Source organism: Callionymus lyra, chromosome 9 (genome assembly GCF_982586985.1).
Source record: "Callionymus lyra chromosome 9, fCalLyr1.hap1.1, whole genome shotgun sequence".
Taxonomy (NCBI): Eukaryota; Metazoa; Chordata; class Actinopteri; order Syngnathiformes; family Callionymidae; genus Callionymus; species Callionymus lyra.
In genome coordinates this window covers 25,315,423-25,335,152 of record NC_141826.1, presented here as the reverse complement: position 1 = coordinate 25,335,152, position 19,730 = coordinate 25,315,423, and the positions used below count along the sequence as shown (strand labels likewise).

At 41.2% G+C, this 19,730-nt stretch overlaps 2 protein-coding genes across 3 annotated transcripts; one reads left to right on the top strand and one right to left on the bottom strand.

Annotated features, from left to right (window-relative positions):
- Positions 1–387: 387 nt before the first annotated feature.
- ints10 (integrator complex subunit 10) lies at positions 388–12,938 on the bottom strand. 2 transcript variants are annotated; one of them, XM_087799261.1, is made up of 18 exons: positions 12,564–12,938; positions 12,385–12,452; positions 11,581–11,684; positions 11,252–11,391; positions 11,109–11,190; positions 10,904–11,044; positions 10,596–10,770; positions 8,698–8,867; positions 8,502–8,641; positions 6,937–7,090; positions 5,420–5,502; positions 5,197–5,352; positions 3,569–3,680; positions 2,594–2,673; positions 2,367–2,529; positions 1,196–1,289; positions 986–1,054; positions 388–740 (listed from the first exon to the last, which is right to left on the bottom strand). In XM_087799261.1, exons 1-18 carry the CDS (start codon positions 12,690–12,692, stop codon positions 584–586), a joined length of 2,217 nt encoding a protein of 738 aa, XP_087655387.1. In that variant the 5' UTR covers positions 12,693–12,938; the 3' UTR covers positions 388–583. The 2 variants fall into 2 exon arrangements, with proteins under 2 accessions (XP_087655387.1, XP_087655388.1); XM_087799262.1 differs by lacking the exon at positions 986–1,054 and having other exon boundaries at positions 390–740.
- A 593-nt stretch (positions 12,939–13,531) lies between these two features.
- slc25a51b (solute carrier family 25 member 51b) lies at positions 13,532–19,596 on the top strand. The gene is made up of 2 exons (XM_087799545.1): positions 13,532–13,640; positions 17,748–19,596. The coding sequence occupies exon 2, from the start codon at positions 17,816–17,818 to the stop codon at positions 18,710–18,712; it is 897 nt and encodes a 298-aa protein (XP_087655671.1). The 5' UTR covers positions 13,532–13,640; positions 17,748–17,815; the 3' UTR covers positions 18,713–19,596.
- Positions 19,597–19,730: the final 134 nt, after the last annotated feature.

The window sequence follows — 19,730 nt, the reverse complement described above, 5'->3', positions numbered from 1 at the left end:
TTGAAGCAACGTTTTTAATTAATTTTCTTTTTTATTGATTTTTTATTATTGAAACAACTTTTTAATTAATTTTCTTTCTTATTGATATATTTTTTTATTGAAGCAACTTTTTAATTAATTTTCTTTCTTATTGATATATTTTTTTATTGAAGCAACGTTTTTAATAGTTTTTCTATTTATATTTTTTTACTGAACTTTTTTTAATTAATTTTCTTTTTTATTGATTTTCTCTAATTGAAGTAACTTATTTTTTTTATTATTGAAGCAACGTTTTTAATTAATTCTTTTTTTATTGATTTTTTATTATTGAAGCAACTTTTTAATGAATTTTCTTTCTTATTGATATATTTTTTTATTGAAGCAACTTTTTTAATTTTTTTATAGAAGCCACTTTTATGGATCGAATAATGAAGATAGAAATCTTTACGAAAAGACAACGTTTATATTTTAAACGTTATCTTGTTATTTGCAGTAAATCATTGAACCGTTGATTCATGAAAAGCTTGACATTATTAGGAAACACATGTTTCACTGAGGAGTTTATTAACAAAACACGGGTGGACAGTAGAAAAGAGGTCAAAGGTCAGGGCAGCGACTGGATGATCATGATCTTCTCGTTGATGCAGAAGCGATGCAGGACGTTGAGCAGGTTCTCGCCGCAGCGCGACACCTGGCGCTCCATGGCGAGCCTGAAGTCCTCCTTCACGCCCTTGGTGATGCCTCGCGTCACCGTGTGATGCCTGCAACACAAGCGCGCCGGGTGTGAGCGAGCGCCGGCGTCGTCATGGCAACAGTCGTGGAATGAGACGTCATGAGACTCGACGACAGCGACGATGAGACACGAGAGACACCAGAAATGACCCAAAATAAAGACGACAAACCAAACGTTTTGCTACACAATGATCGGCCCAAATCAAAACCGGGGGTGACAAGCCTAGTTTGAAATGAGGGAGGGATGGTGTGGGGGGGGGGGGGCCTGGGGTACCTGTCCATGGTCTGCACCCCTTGTAGAAGGAGGGTGTTTAAGTCCACCCCCAGGGCGGGATTGGGGTTCCTGAGGGGACATTCAACATCAGTGACGATGAATTCAAGAGCTTCGTCCACAACACGTCTAGAGAGCCTCGTCCTCCGGCCACGCTGACCTCTGACCTCCGGCGCACAACCGACCCTCCGCGGACCCGAAACCGCCACTCACTTGATCAGGATCCCCTGGTTGGGCAGAAGCTCCAGCTGGATCCTCCCGCCCTCGGGGGTCCGAAGGTACGCAAACTCCTCCAGCATGTCGATGTCTGAGCCGCGCTCAAGAAAACACACTTTTCAAATCACAAGTTTTCAGTCTGATCTACGGATCAGAACCAGGTTAACATTTAAATTGGTTTTCTTTAACCTTGTATTGTCTCTGGGTCAAGGTGACACGAAAACAAATGTGTTTGCGGTATCCCTCGTGGAGTCTCTGGTTCAAGGTGACCCGAAAACAAATGTGTTTATGGTATCCCTTGTGTCATCTCTGGGTCAAGGTGACCCGAAAACAAATGTAAGCAAGTGATTTATATAACGCTTTTCTAGACCAGGGTCACAAAGCGCTTAAACAATCAAAACAATACTCAAACAAATTTATACTTTAAAGATCAAGATTATACTGAGAACAACAGTGTTTATGGTATCCCTTGTGTTGTCTCTGGGTCAAGGTGAACGACCTCCACAACTGCATATGTATTTATGGAAGCCAAGGGAGGTCGTTGACCTTTGACCCAAAAGGATCACATGAGAGAAAACAATTACATTTGTTTTCGGGCCTTCGGGTCACCTTGACCCTGAGATAACACGAGTTAAAAACATTTTTTAAATGAATGATTTTATTTTTACACATAGCGTTTGATATTCTAGTTCCAATCATTAAAACATATTTTTTCTTATTTCAATATTTTTTCATTTGCAGTCTTTTAAATTCAATAAGAAAATGTTGTTACGAGGATCAGACAAAACCAACAGAGCACCGAGCACTTCATCAAACATTTGACCAATCACGTGACAGGCATTATCAATATAAAAATGATTGAATTGAGAAAAAACTTTTTCAAACGATAAGAACTCGAATATCACACTGTGTGTAAAAAACACTTAAAATAAAGTGAATAAACAGATGACTGAACTTAAATATTCAATAAAAAACTTTAAATATACAAATTACAAAATTTTATAAAATAATTTACTTTTTACTACAGTTCAATGAATAATATATATTTTTGAATTAATAATGTATTTATTTATTTTTAAAATATAATTGATTAATTAAGTAGCATAATAAAAAAAGAAAATAATTTAAAATGTTCAATACTTCCGTCCGTACTAAAACTCAAAGATACTGGTGACGTAGTTGAAGAAGTTCTCGTACTGGAACGCCCCCTGCTGGCAGATCTTGTCCACGGCCTTCAGGAACAGGATCTCACCTTGCGGCCAATCGTACTGCAGCAACACGACCACGTGACCCAGAGACAGGTCGTCGCGGTTCTCTGTGAAGGCTCGCGGCTGGCGGCGGGAATCGAAAGCGTTAAAAGCTAGTTAGCGTCCGCGGCGCGACGCTCCGGCGTACCTTGAAGCAGGACAACATCATCTGAAGGCAGAAGGGAAGGACGGCTCTGCTGGTGCAGGGCAGCAGACGCAGGTCGTTCACTGGTCGATGATGAAGATGAAGATGAAGATGAAGATGATGATGATGATGAAGAAGATGAAGATGAAGATGATGAAGAAGATGAAGATTAAGATGAAGATTAAGATGAAGATGAAGATGAAGATGAAGATGAAGATGAAGATGATGATGAAGATGAAGATGAAGATGAGGATGATGAGGATGATGAGGATGATGAGGATGATGAGGATGATGAGGATGAAGAAGATGAGGATGATGATGATGAAGAAGATGAAGATGATGAAGAAGATGAGGATGATGAGGATGATGATGATGAAGAAGATGAGGATGATGATGATGATGATGATGATGAAGATTAAGATTAAGATGAAGATGATGAGGATGAGGATGAAGATGAAGAAGATGAGGATGATGAGGATGATGATGATGAAGATGATGAAGATGATGAAGATTAAGATGAAGATGAAGATGATGAGGATGATGATGAAGATGAAGAAGATGAGGATGATGAGGATGAGGATGATGATGAAGAAGATGAAGATGAAGATTAAGATGAAGAAGATGAGGATGATGATGATGAAGAAGAAGATGAGGATGAGGAAGATGAAGATTAAGATGAAGATGAAGAATATGATGAGGATGATGAGGATGATGAGGATGATGATGAGGATGAGGATGATAATAATGAAGAAGATGAAGATGATGAGGATGATGAGGATGATGAGGATGATGATGATGAAGAAGATGAGGATGATAATAATGAAGAAGATGATGATGAAGAGGATGAGGAAGAGGAAGATGATGAGGATGATGATGATGAAGAAGAAGATGAGGATGATAATAATGAAGATGATGAAGAGGAAGAGGAAAAAGAAGAAGAACATGAGCGTCGTTCACTCAAGACCTGGTTTGACCTACTTTTCCTGGGTTTTCCTCCTCGGACTTTACACTGATCTTCCGTCGTCCTCGTGAGCTCCTGGTTCGGGGGCACGAGTCCTCCGACCAGGTCCAGGAGCTTCTCACACGCCAGCTGATGATCACAAACACACACGTTACACACAACAAGACACAACATTTGTTGTTGTTGTGACTCACAGAGAGAAACATGTATTTACTTCATCTCTGTTTTGATTATGAATAGAAGTGTTTGTTGTCAAGAATCTGTTGATACGTATCAGGGTACAACGTCAATGATATGATGTATAGTGATACTGTAGTAACAAGTATATACTGTATGTGTAGTACTGTCCAGTACTTGACTCTGGTGTTGTAATAGTGTAGTAACAAGTATATGTGTGTAGTATTGTGGAGTACTTGACTCTGGTGTTGTGATAGTGTAGTAACAAGTATATATGTGTAGTATTGTCCAGTACTTGACTCTGGTGTTGTGATAGTGTAGTAACAAGTATATATGTGTAGTATTGTCCAGTACTTGACTCTGGTGTTGTGATAGTGTAGTAACAAGTATATATGTGTAGTATTGTCCAGTACTTGACTCTGGTGTTGTAATAGTGTAGTAACAAGTATATATGTGTAGTATTGTCCAGTACTTGACTCTGGTGTTGTGATAGTGTAGTAACAAGTATATATGTGTAGTATTGTGGAGTACTTGACTCTGGTGTTGTGATAGTGTAGTAACAAGTATATATGTGTAGTATTGTCCAGTACTTGACTCTGGTGTTGTGATAGTGTAGTAACAAGTATATATGTGTAGTATTGTCCAGTACTTGACTCTGGTGTTGTGATAGTGTAGTAACAAGTATATATGTGTAGTATTGTCCAGTACTTGACTCTGGTGTTGTAATAGTGTAGTAACAAGTATATATGTGTAGTATTGTCCAGTACTTGACTCTGGTGTTGTGATAGTGTAGTAACAAGTATATATGTGTAGTATTGTCCAGTACTTGACTCTGGTGTTGTGATAGTGTAGTAACAAGTATATATGTGTAGTATTGTCCAGTACTTGACTCTGGTGTTGTGATAGTGTAGTACTGTCCAGTACTTGACTCTGGTGTTGTGATAGTGTAGTAACAAGTATATATGTGTAGTACTGTCCAGTACTTGACTCTGGTGTTGTGATAGTGTAGTAACAAGTATATATGTGTAGTACTGTCCAGTACTTGACTCTGGTGTTGTGATAGTGTAGTAACAAGTACATATGTGTAGTATTGTCCAGTACTTGACTCTGGTGTTGTGATAGTCTAGTAACAAGTATATATGTGTAGTATTGTCCAGTACTTGACTCTGGTGTTGTGATAGTGTAGTAACAAGTATATATGTGTAGTATTGTCCAGTACTTGACTCTGGTGTTGTAGAATTTTTACAGACCACATGACTCTTGACGAAGTCGTAACTACTTTCATTTGTTTTCAAACCAAAATATGTCCAAACATCAGCTTTAAAAGCTGCTGGACTCACTGTATCCTCTCGTCCTCAGTCATTGGCAGAATCTCATGAGAGTTTATTCTTCCTTAACACCTACAACGCCCCCTGCTGGTCAGTCCAATATCTCAATGTCTAGTGTAAACCAGAAGAAGGTCTCGTACCCGGTGTTCCCCGAGGGCGTAGTGGCAGGACGCCTGCTGGATCAGGGCTCTGTGCTGCTCCAGACTGGTCTGGCCCGGCGGGCCCGGCTGACCCAGCTGCGACTGCTGCACCGAGGCCATCTGGTGCAGACTGGACAGAGCCTTGCGGTACTGACCCTGCAGGAGAGGGTTTGGACACGTCGGGTCGTTTATCGTCGTGACGTCACGGGTCGTGAACCGGTACCTGGTAGATGATGGTGTCCGTGAGGAAGATCCGGAACCACAGCCAGTTCTCCGTCTTCCAGGACGCACAGATCTTCTTGAACTCTGGCGCAGAAGAAGTTCGTAGAACGTGAAGGTTTGGAAGTAAATCAGTGGCTAAACATTTTCAAAACCTTAATATAAATGTTCTTGTTTTATCAAGTTTGGATTTTACTTGACTTTAATAAAAAAAATAGTATATATATATATATATATATATATTTATATATATATATATATATATATATATATATACACTACTTCTTCTACTTCTACTACTGCTTTCACTACAAATACATATACCTGTACTACTAATTCTACTTCTACTTTTACAGCTAATTGTAATTCTACTTCTTATTCTACTCCCACTACTACTACTACTTCTTTGTCTACTACTACTTATTCTACTTCTACTGCTGTTTTCACTATGTATACTTATACTACTAATTCTATTTATACTTTTACTACTAATTCTACCTATATTATTACTACTTATTCTACGACCAATTGTACTTATACTTTTACAGCTAATTGTAATTTTACTTCTACTACTTCTCCTACTCCAACTACTACTACTACTTCTTTGTCTACTACTACTTATTCTACTTCTACTGCTGTTTTCACTATGTATACTTATACTACTAATTCTATTTATACTTTTACTACTAATTCTACCTATATTATTACTACTTATTCTACGACCAATTGTACTTATACTTTTACAGCTAATTGTAATTTTACTTCTACTACTTCTCCTACTCCAACTACTACTACTACTTCTTCTACTTTTTTCTTCTTCTTTACAACCTTTTACAGTTTCTTTCAATGTTTTCACATCATTCTTTCTTCTTTATCACATCATTTCAACTGTTTCCACTCATTTTTACTTTGAATACTAACAAAATACTTCCAATCGCTTCAGTTACACCTTCATCAGCATCAGCATCATCATCATCATCATCATCATCATCATCAGTATCATCGTCATCATCAGATTCATCATCATCATCATCATCATCAGATTCATCATCATCATCATCTTCATCATCATCATCATCATCAGCATCATCGTCAGCATCTTCTTCATCATCATCAGCATCATCATCATCATCATCATCATCATCATCATCAGCATCATCGTCATCATCAGATTCATCATCATCATCATCATCATCATCAGATTCATCATCAGCATCTTCTTCATCATCATCAGCATCATCATCATCATCATCATCATCATCATCATCATCAGCATCAGCATCAGCATCATCATCATCATCATCAGCATCAGCATCATCATCATCAGATTCATCATCATCATCATCATCATCACTGCACTTTCTAGTGGAAATCCACATTTTCTAGTCATTTTTGAACTATTGGAATCACTCTATAAAAGTCTATGAGTAAAGAATATTAAGTTCAATAATTCATTCAAACAACCTTTGATCACAGAAATGATTGAAGTCAATGATAAGAAACAAAGATTAAGAGTCGTACCAGTCTCCAGTGCGTCGTGTGAGTGCAGCAGCTCCCAGCTCTCTCTCGCGGTGCAGAAACTCTCCAGAGTCTCAGACCAGCTCGGCATCTCAGTCTTGCTCACCATTATGAGTCGACCTCGACCTTTGACCTGAGCGTCCTCGTCGTCCGAGCTCTGGGACGACACACGACAACGATCACAACTGTGGTGTCGACACGCACACACACACACACACGACAACGATCACAACTGTGGTGTCGACACACACTCACACGCACACGCACGCACACACACGACAACAATCACAACTGTGGTGTCGACACACACACACACGCACACGCACACACGACATCGTCAACGATCACAACTGTTGTGTCGACACACACTCACACGCACGCGCGCACGCACACACACGACAACGATCACAACTGTGGTGTCGACACACACACACACACACGCACACGCACACACGACATCGTCAACGATCACAACTGTGGTGTCGACACACACTCACACGCACGCGCACACGCACGCACACACACGACAACGATCACAACTGTGGTGTCGACACACACACACACACACGCACACGCACACACGACATCGTCAACGATCACAACTGTTGTGTCGACACACACACACACACACACACACATGACATCGTCAACTATCACAACTGTTGTTTCGACACACACTCACACACACACACACACACGCACACACGCGCACACTCACACGACATCGTCAACTATCACAACTGTTGTGTCGACACACACTCACACACACACATGACATCGTCAACGATCACAACTGTTGTGTCCACACACACACGCATGCACGCACGCACACACACAAACACACACCATATCGTCAACGATCACAACTGTTGTGTCCACACACACACACACGCACGCACGCACGCATGCACACACACACGCACACACCATATCGTCAACGATCACAACTGTTGTGTCCACACACACACGCGCACACACACACACATGTGCGCACGCACACACACAAACACACACCATATCGTCAACGATCACAACTGTTGTGTCCACACACACACGCGCACACACACACACACACACACACACACACACACACACACACACACACCATATCGTCAACGATCCCAACTGTTGTGTCCACACACACACGCGCACACACACACGTGCGCACGCACACACGCAAACACACACCATATCGTCAACGATCACAACTGTTGTGTCCACACACACACGCGCACACACACACACATGTGCGCACGCACACACACAAACACACACCATATCGTCAACGATCACAACTGTTGTGTCCACACACACACACGCGCACACACACACACACACACACACACACACACACACACACAAACACACACCATATCGTCAACGATCACAACTGTTGTGTCCACACACACACACACACACACACGCAAACACACACCATATCGTCAACGATCACAACTGTTGTGTCCACACACACACACACACACGCACACACACACACACATGCGCACACACACACGCACACACACACACACACACGCACACACGCACACACGCACACGCACACTCACCACCGTCTTCTCTCGTCCTTCTGCCAGTTTACGTTTCTTGTGCGAGTGTTTGCTCGAGCCTCTCTCCACCTCCAGGTCCACGTAGACCGAGCTCAGGTCCTCCACCAGGATCCAGGGCCCGGAGCTCAGAGCGTTCAAACCTGAAAGAGCAGAACTCAGAATCTTCAGGTGGAACCAGGGAGCGGGTCACACTGACCCTGGAACAGCGCGGGCTGCACGGAGGACACGTAGAGGAAGGCGCTCCGGAAGAGGACCAGCGTGGCACAGATGACCACCTGACTCCAGCCTCGAGAGCGACCGTCGCCCTCCAGAGCGGGTCGGTACCGACAGAGATCCTTCACTCTCTGCAGCAGGTCCACGAAGCTCCTAAGAAGAAAACATGTCTTTAACTCGTTTGTGTTAGAAAACACTGATACACTTTAACAACACAACATTATTCTTTAGTACCGTATCAAAATAGTTTTGTCTTTTAAATCAAATTTTCTTATATGATAGTTTTTTATTATAGTTATTATTATTATTATTATTATCATAATTCGATTTTTTATTTATTTAGAATTAACATGAATATATTCACAGCGTTTGTTCATTTTTTTTGTTGCAATTAATCTTCTAGCCCACTAGATGGTAGCAGTCACTACATCCTCCACAGATATAAAAAAACAAACAATGAAATCCTGTGAGATCCCGGCGATGACTGAGGACGAGAGGATACAGTGACTTCAGCACTGATGTCTGAACATATTTTGGTTTGAAAACAAATGATAGTAGTTACGACTTCGTCAAGAGTCATGTGGTCTGTAAATACTACAACACCAGAGTCAAGTACTGGACAATACTACACATGTATCCTTGTTACTACACTATCACAACACCAGAGTCAAGTACTGGACAATACTACACATTTAAACTTGTTACTACACTATCACAACACCAGAGTCAAGTACTGGGCAATACTACACATGTATACTTGTTACTACACTATCACAACACCAGAGTCAAGTACTGGACAATACTACACATATATACTTGTTACTACACTATCACAACACCAGAGTCAAGTACTGGGCAATACTACACATATATACTTGTTACTACACTAACACAACACCAGAGTCAAGTACTGGACAATACTACACATATATACTTGTTACTACACTAACACAACACCAGAGTCAAGTACTGGACAATACTACACATATATACTTGTTACTACACTATCACAACACCAGAGTCAAGTACTGGACAATACTACACATATATACTTGTTACTACACTAACACAACACCAGAGTCAAGTACTGGACAATACTACACATATATACTTGTTACTACACTAACACAACACCAGAGTCAAGTACTGGACAATACTACACATATATACTTGTTACTACACTATCACAACACCAGAGTCAAGTACTGGACAATACTACACATTTAAACTTGTTACTTCACTAGCACTAAACCAGAGTCAAGTACTGGACAATACTACACATATATACTTGTTACTACACTATCACAACACCAGAGTCAAGTACTGGACAATACTACACATTTAAACTTGTTACTACACTATCACAACACCAGAGTCAAGTACTGGACAATACTACACATATATACTTGTTACTACACTATCACAACACCAGAGTCAAGTACTGGACAATACTACACATATATACTTGTTACTACACTATCACAACACCAGAGTCAAGTACTGGACAATACTACACATTTAAACTTGTTACTACACTATCACAACACCAGAGTCAAGTACTGGACAATACTACACATATATACTTGTTACTACACTATCACAAAACCAGAGTCAAGTACTGGACAATTCTACATATATATACTTGTTACTACACTATCACAACACCAGAGTCAAGTACTGGACAATACTACACATATATACTTGTTACTACACTATCACAACACCAGAGTCAAGTACTGGACAATACTACACATATATACTTGTTACTACACTATCACAATACATCAGGATATGTATCATATGCATTTTGAAATAAAATATAACATTTAATAGTGTTAAATATATATATAATATTTCATGGTGAAGGTCCAGAACGCTCACCTCTGACCTCCGTCTCCCTGCCACTCACAGCGAGCTCCGACTACGGTCAGGATGTCCAGCAGCTTCTCCCACGGCTCGCTGACGACCGACGACTTTTCCGACAGGCCGTCAATCACGTAACGCTGCGATCCCCGAGTGACGCCGGGAGACTTGAGCGAGCCGCCGTCCTGTGAGCCTGCGAACACGTGTACAACAATCTTAAGACGCGTTTCCTTCTGCTCGCTCCGATTTCCTCTCACAGCTCAAAGTCAAGTCGACCCGTCCAGGGTGTCTCTGTCGTTTCTTTATCATTTTTAAAAGGTCTTTACCGAGCATCTGTCCGTCTTGTGAGGGTCCTCTGGTCACGTAACAGATGTAGAACTCGGCTGCCTTCAGCATGTACTTCTGCATCAGCGTCACTGGGAGGCGCATGTCCATGTTGTTGATCACCAGAGGAAGGACGTCACACACTGAAATAACAAAAACAAACGATAAGACGATCATTACGTACCATTAAACTTTGCCTTTACCCACCAAAGAGTTTCCTAAAGCAGTTCACAGGAGTCTCCAGATTCTCCGACACTTCTGCCTCCAGCAGGGTTTCGCCGAGACTGACCTGAGGACACACAAGTCTCACTTGCAGTCGTGGTACCGGAGGAACCGACCCTGTGACGTACCCCATGCTGGACCACGGACTCTGGGAAGCGCTTGAGAAGCAGCAGCAGCATTTCTGCCTTTTCCAAAGTGTTGAAACATTGTTCCGTGGCTTTGAGCAACATCTCGCACTGTATACGACCGGGCAGCGTTTCAAAGAGACCTGATGGACACGAAGAAGGTTTGTGTTGAGATGATAGTGATTATCATGTTAAAACATGATTGTATACGTGTCTCTAATGCTTCAAAAAAAGAGTCAGTAAAGTATTTAACATTCTAAGTTATTTTATGGAGGAGTTTATTAGCATAAGTCTCTGACTCGTAACGTAATATTGCTCATCAACACACTCACCTCGCAGAAACTGTGAATGTTTGTCTTGAGAATCACTGCGAAGGGCAGCAGTGATGACGCTGATCTCTCGCCAAACTACAGGCTGATCCGGAAAGTTCATGAACCTAAAGAGAAAAAATGCTTTGAATGGTTAAATCACTCATCATTTAAAGTAACAGTTCACCTTGAATTCAAATTGTACTCATTTTCTAAGGTATATGGATGTTTTTTTAGTGTCTTTTTGGATGAAGATGAAGACGAAGACAACTGAGCTACATTAAAATGAACAAACATTTCTGCAGCCAGAATTCTGAGCCGCTCTAGTAGAAGAACTCACATTTCTCCGATCCTTCAAACTCTTCACTGGCTGCCAGTTTCTTTCAGGATCATTTTAAAATTCTGGTTCTTACTTTCAGATCTATTCATGGTCAGACCTTCCATCAGTGATCTGATCCAGACTTACACCCCAGCTCGGGCTCTGAGGTCTGTGGATCAGAATCTACTGATGGTTCCTGAACCAGCTCTGTGTTTGATGATCTACTGACTCCTTCAAGAAACATCTCAAGACACTTTTATTCGTGCAGGCGTTTCCTTGATTTTCTGAGACTCGTGTTTGTCTCTGTGTTATCTTTTAAGTATTTATTTTATTGAGTATTGTTTTGATTGTTTAAGCGCTTTGTGACCCTGGTCTGGAAAAAACGCTCTACAAATATGACTTACTTACTTATACAATATATAAGATCCCAATAGGTTGAGCCATTGGAAATACTACACATAATACACATGTAGGAAAGAATGTTTTTATTCATGTATTGTGTAACTCACATGTCGTATAGTAGTCTTCCAGCACAGGTTGTCTTCTCAGAGTTGCGTTCAATGTTGTACATTTCATACTGTGAACAAATAACAACACAGATCAATATGCATGTCAATGATGAGCATATATGTCAAATATATACATATATATATTTATATAAAGATGAGATGTGTGCAGCTGACGGTACCTGGATGTTGAAGTCTGCAGGATACAGAGTCCTGGCTGTGATGAGCCAAGCTTTAGCCGCACAAGGGTCTTCAGAAACCAACTCCCGGGCTCTCTTCACCAAAAACTCACAATCTTTTTGTGCAGACATCTTAAAAAGACCGAGTTTTATCAACTAGAAGCTGTTTTTTTTATGAATCTATGGTCGGAGCCTTTATGAAAGTCGTTAGCATCACAACATGAAGTGGCTCTTACAAACAAACGAGCTAATACCCGGATGAAAGCGTCTGGACATTTCTCCAGAACATCCCAGACATGATTCCGATACTCGGTTACAGTTTGAAGTCAAAAACAATTGACAAGAGCTGAATATTCCAAAAAGAGCGAAGATGGACCATTATTTACCAAAAATCAGTTTGTTAGTGACGTCACACTGTCGTAGCTTTTGTTTCACGACAATGATTCTGCTTAACGACATAACGATTTTGAACAATATTGATCTTCATTCTAGTGCAATTTAAAATATATATTAAAAAATACTGAAGTAATCGGGGCTTTACTCATATACAATTACTCGAAATATTATTTATGTTGCTTACGATTTCACCCGTTTATATATATAGACGGGTGTACGGTGGCCCAGAAGTACATTTTTCATACATTTCCCAAAATCGTAAATTTGTTTCATGAGTTTGTCAATTTATTTTGCACTTCTAATACATATTCTAGTATATTTTCTAAATATATTGTTTTTTATTATATTGGTAATCCATAGTTTTTAGTTTAGTTGCAATTTTTAAAAGAGTAATTCTTCTGTAAAGCGCAGCGTTGTTACTGAAAGTCTGAAACATGTTATAAATGGTTATAATTATACATAAATGATGATTTAATCTGAATTTAACTCACATTTTGAGTGACATTGGAGACAAAATTACACAAAAACAAGCAGCACGCCCTGTCAGAGACGCGCATGCGCAGACGATGGGCCGTCACCTGCAGCTGCTGGATTTGCACCCTCGACCTCCAGTAGCAGCAGCAGCAGCGGCCCTGCATGAACGCACCTGTCCGAGGACCGGGCGGCGACCCGAGAGCACGACAGGTAAAACCCCTGCGGCCACGCATGTGTGACATGGACGAGGTTTGTCCAACATGTCCGCCTGTCACGTCCAGTCCGTGTCCTTCTTGGACGCGACAGCTTAGCATCGCTAGCATGTTAGCATCGCTGCTGATACTGACTCATTCACTCCAAACCTTTATTGACAACAAGTCTCGTACAACTTTGGTTTCCCGCTACTAGCATCTGTTGCTAAGCTAAGACTAGCTAACTCAACTAAAACCATTTGCTGCTTGACCTTAGTTTGAATAGAACACAACAATCTAATCTTTGTTGTTTAATTGTTTTCACGTTTATGGAAACTCTGGAAATAAATATATATTTATTTCTTTTTAGCGACGAGATTATGTCAATACTTGGATACCGGAAGTGACTCATTTAATCTGTTGTGCTGTCAGTCAACAATAAAGAACCGCACAGCAATGATTTATTTGAACAACTATTTTGCCTTTTTTCCATTCAATGTTTGATTAGTAAATGTTTGTTTGGCTCCTCCTAAGAATGAGTTTATTAATATGATTTACTATTGAACACTTTATTGATTCATTGATAGATGCTGCACACATTTTAAGGCGTTGTTTTCAAACGAAGGCCCTTTTGCTTTTGCTCAAGCAAACACATAACAGTATTGATCAATATAATTCTTTTAATCATTGTGTTCTTTAGTTTTTTGAAAGCTATGTTACCGTGTGTCTGAATATCCACTGTAATGATTTTAATTTGGCAGGTCGGGTCTGATTCTGTGAGTTTAATCTATAAAAAGCCTTTTAAAAGAGTGTCTTGAATGTCCTCTTATTTTTAAAATTATACATAATTTCTACAAATGTTTTTAGGTCGTACTGTACATATCTGTACGTATCTTTTAACATCAGATTTCTATGGACATGCTGACCAAACATGGGAGATTCATATGTTTTTGTTGCAGTAAATCTTCACTTGCAGGGGTGTGTTTTGGCCGAATCCAGGTGATACAATACGTATCACGATACAGGTGCAACGATACGATATAAACTTTCGTACTGTAGTAACAAGGATATATTTGTAGTACTGTCCAGTACTTGAATCTGGTGTTGCAGAATTTACAGACAACATGAATCTTGAAGAAGTTCTAACTACTTTCATTTGGTTTTTAAACCAAAATATGTCCAAACATCAGCTTCAAAACCTACTGGCGTCACTGTATCCTCTCGTCCTCAGTCATCGCTGGGATCTCAGAGGATTGTTTTGTTCATTTTGGCGGCAGAGTTCGTAGTGACTGCTGCCATCTAGTGTCCGTGAGTTTAATCGCAACACAAAAATGATTAGCAATGTTAATATTGGCATGTAAATTGCAATAAAATTAAAAATTGAATTATTTATTTTTACTTTATTGTAATATAAACCAGTAAAATAAATAGGATTCAAAAAATAAAATATGATTTGAAAGCCAAAAAAAAAATCCATGCAGTGCTTCCAAGTATCCTTAAAATAAATATTGCTATATTATCTCAGTATCGATGTTATCTAACACCCCAAGAAACTAGTTAGTTACATTCTTGTATCCTGTATTCAAAAAGTAACTTATCTTTACTTTTAAAGGTTATGTGAGATATTAAGATAAGGAAGTGAACCATGTGTCACTGAATGATCTGCTGACACCTCTGGCTCTATTTCAAGACGACAGTTACGATAAGTGTTTCAACATCTGGGATGAATGTGTGCACAAGTTTATATATACTTTTGTTAACCAGTCTTAATGTTGATGGATATCGCCAACAATTCTATTTGCCTGCCATCTTCCTTCAAACAGGTGTTGTCACGAAACTAACTCTGTCCACAATCTGTTCCTACACGTCAGAGGTGTCGACTGAAGTTCTATAGATGTAAACAATACGAAGGGACGGTATTTTGGTCACAACAACGTTATATGACCTACATTAGCCTTCACTCCCTCGGTCTATCTTTAGACTGGACTTGATTTGACCTTTCATTGTTGATTCTGATGATTCAGGTACGAGTATTTAGGAAAACATTTTTTTTAAGCTTCAAGATCTTCCTCGTTTGCGATGGTGTAACAATTCTTATCGGTTAAAACTTGGAAGTCACAGCCGGTTTAGATCGTTTCAGAGAAATCCTCACACAAAGTCCAGACATGGAACCAAATCTAAAGTCAAATCAGAGCCTGTAGACACGGAGTCAAACAAACCATTTAACTTTATTTCCTTCTAAAAACAGATGGTTTCATAATGTTCATGCTCTAACTCAGACTGTGGTGGGAAAGAGAAAATAAACTTTTTATTGGCAGTGTTGTGAAAAGTGCACTTTATTTACTTTTATTGAAAGTGAAAATACATGATATTCTTGTATTCATTGGTCGAGCTTGTGTAGTTATATTTTGTTGATAAAAAAGGTGAACATTGTGAGTCACTGGTCATCCTTCATTGGACTGTGTTGTGTTGTGTTGTGTAGGTTACACACCTGATCAATGAGCTCTTTGACTGGTTGTCACATAGTTTTCATTGTTGCAACAAATGAATCACGTCCTTATTTACAACGTGTTTAGATTCTGAATACCTTTAAAAACTTGACCTGCAATGATGGTTGATTTCCTTAAATGTGACTATAAATGACCTGATTTGACGAAATGTCGGCGACTTGTAATGATCCTTTATTACTGTATCATCTTCGTTCTCTTGGTGCTTCCAACACGCATGGAAACTGCTCGACACAGGAACCGTCTTAGAAACATTATCGATTCTAATTCGATTATTAAGCATCTTGTTCTTCCTCTGCAGAGAAGTGGAGCGTCTGGTAAAGTGAGTTTGGAGAATCTTGTGATGGATGGAAGCCTGTGAGAAGGAGAGCTTTGTGATGGATGAGGGTATTTAAGGTGCAGGATTTAAGGTTGATTTAAGGATGGTTTAAGATGGAGGCGAGGGTGTAAGACGACAACAGAAGACGTGAGTGAAAAGCTAGTTTACTTTGTCGAGAAGCTCATGTGATTATTCATCATTTCAATGTACTCAGGGCGTTGTTCATGTCGACTGTTATTTCAACACTTTTCAACCGTTTTGTTTTGATAGGAAAACTTTTGAACTTGTACAGTAGAAGCTGAACGAGTTGAACTGTTCAGGAAGAAGTTAACCATCAAACAAGTTTGAAATTAATTAATATAATATTCAATACGCTACAAATATCACAATATATGATAAAGTATCGATATTCAAAAGCACTGCTGTGATTTCGTTGAAGTGTGTACCGTATTTTCCGGACTATAAGTGTCTCCGGAGAACAAGTCGCTCCAGACATAAAATACATAATAAAGAAGGAAAAAACATATATAAGTCGCACTGGAGTATAAGTCGCATTTTTGGGGGAAATTTCTTCGATAAAATCAACACTAAGAACAGACATGTGATCTTGAAAGATAATTTAAAATAAAACTAGAGGCAACAACAGAATAATTGTACGTTACGTTACATGAAGTGAGAACCTGGTATGTTAACATAACATATGAAGAGTTATTCAGAGAACTATAGCATAAATAACTAACTAGTTTACCAAACCATCCGTGTAACTCCAAATAACTCTTCATCCTCGTGTCACTTTTAAACAACTAACTAACTCCGGAGGTAGAAGATGCTTCTTCTTCTACGTGGAAATTATCAACACAGGCCTAGAGCGCCCTCTGGCGGTTAAGCGTGAAAATAACATGTGGAATGATATACCGCTAATAATGTGTTAATAATTTCACACATAAGTCGCTCCAGAGTATAAGTCGCACCCCCGGACAAACTATGAAAAAAACTGCGACTTATAGTCCGGAAAATACGGTATATAATAAAAAAGTTTGTGTTGCGATTCAACTTCGAGCCACTTGATGGCACCAAAAACTACGTCCTCGCAAATAAAGGAGGAATGAAATCCTTGTGACTGAGGACGAGAGGAGTCGTGAAAATATATTGCACTATATTGTATTGTTGTTGTATCGTGGTATGTACAGTATCGCTCAGATACTTCAACAATATTATTATAAACTTGTTACTTAACTGTTCCTTGAACTAGTTTGACTACTTTGACCCCTGATCTGAAGGTCAACCATGTGTCTTGCAGGGCGGACACACTTCGGACCGGAGCGCTGAAGGGATGTGACCGGATCAGGTCCGTCTACTGAGCCTCGCATGGCTGTTCGCACCATGGACTCCGAGCCCGAGCCCGATCCGGCCCGAGTCGGGACCCTGAGCTCCACGCTGGGGCCCCACGGGAAACACTACGTCTGCGGCTCCATCGCGGCGTTCACCAACATCGTGGTGACGTTCCCCATCCAGAAGGTTCTGTTCCGCCAGCAGCTGCACGGCGTGCTGGCCACCGAGGCGGTGCGGCAGCTGCAGAGCGACGGGCTGAGGAACCTGTACCGGGGTCTGCTGCCCCCGCTGCTGCAGAAGAGCACCACCGTGGCCATCATGTTCGGCCTGTACGAGGACTTCTCCAGGGTCCTGCTCGACCGGGCCCGGGGCAGCGGCGTGCCGGAGCTGGTCACGCGCAGCTTCGCCGCCGTGTTGGCGGGAACGGCGGAAGCTATCCTGATGCCGTTCGAGCGCGTGCAGACCCTCCTGCAGGACCACCGGCACCACGGCCGCTTCAACAACACGGCGCACACTTTCAGGACACTCTTCAGGGAGTTCGGGATCAGGGAGTACTACCGAGGCCTGGTCCCCATCCTTCTCCGCAACGCCCCCAGCAACGTGCTGTTCTTCGGGCTCCGGGGACCAATCAAGGAGCAACTACCGGTGGCCACCAGCCGGGCTGGGAACCTGGTCAATGATTTCGTCTGCGGGGGAGTCCTCGGGGCGGCCCTGGGCATCTTATTCTATCCTCTCAACGTGGTCAAGTCCAGAGCCCAGTCCCAGGTGGGGGGACCCTTCCAGCCCTGCCGAGAGGTCCTCCTGACCGTGTGGCGGGAGCGAGGCCGGAGCCTGGCCCGGCTCTTCAGGGGGGCCCACCTCAACTACCACCGCTCGCTGCTGTCGTGGGGGATCATCAACGCCACCTACGAACTCCTCCTCAAGCTCCTCTGAGGAGCGACGCACAGAACCAGAACCAGAACCGTCTGGTCGGAGTTCAACAGCCAGTTTGTGGAGGAAAAAAAAGTCACGGAGCGACTCGCCTCTAGGGGGCGCTCGTGATCGGGGGCCAACGTGACTTGTCCAAGTGTTTGTAACCAAAAGCAGGCGTTAGCCTTGAAACAACTCGTGCCAGGGTCCAAATCTGTCTTTTCGTGGAAGAAACCGCACTTTTACACGTCAGAACAAAACGTCATGGATTGAAGCTCAGATGCTGCCTCGCCGCCTTCTCACTGTCCGCTCCAGCAACGTCGTCTCCTTTCAAACCAGGCGGAGTTCGTGCCGTTGTGTGTGGAGGTTCTGATCTCTTCTGAAGGGCCCGTTGACAGGAAAACCCCAGAATTTAATTTAAGGTTTGATTTGTTGAAACCCAAATTTTTGTGTTAAATTTATTTCTTATTTTTTTGTCTGTAAAACCTCCTGAATTGAAAATACAGTGAAGATCTTTGTCATGTTTCTGGTGTTGATTGGTGTTTGTGCGTCTGTGTGTGAGTCTGTGTGTGTTTGTGCGTCTGTGTGTAAGTGTGAGTCTGTGTGTGAGTCTGTGTGTGTTTGTGCGTCTCCCCCTCACACTCTAGCGCCTCCTGTCTGTAACATCTGTTGACATAATGGGATCAGATTTCAGGCTCGAGTAGATCCAGTCTGTCAGGACGTTGATCATCGACGGCTCTGAAGAAGCAGAACCTCCTGGTCCGTCTGCAGCTCCTCGTCTTCCTCGTCGGTAGAACAACTCGGTTCTGATCAAACACACGGGTCTTTGTACGGAGACGTCTTCGAAGAACAGTTTATTGCATGATATGATTTTTATAATCACTATTAAAAATGCTGCCAATCACTGACTTTTCCTCGCAGATGCTTTTTTTAAATGGCTTGACATCCATAATTATTACGACTCTTGACTTAAATATATACTATTTTAAAACATGTATTTTAGTGCAATATTTCTCCAATCTAAGTACATCATTTGTCTTTT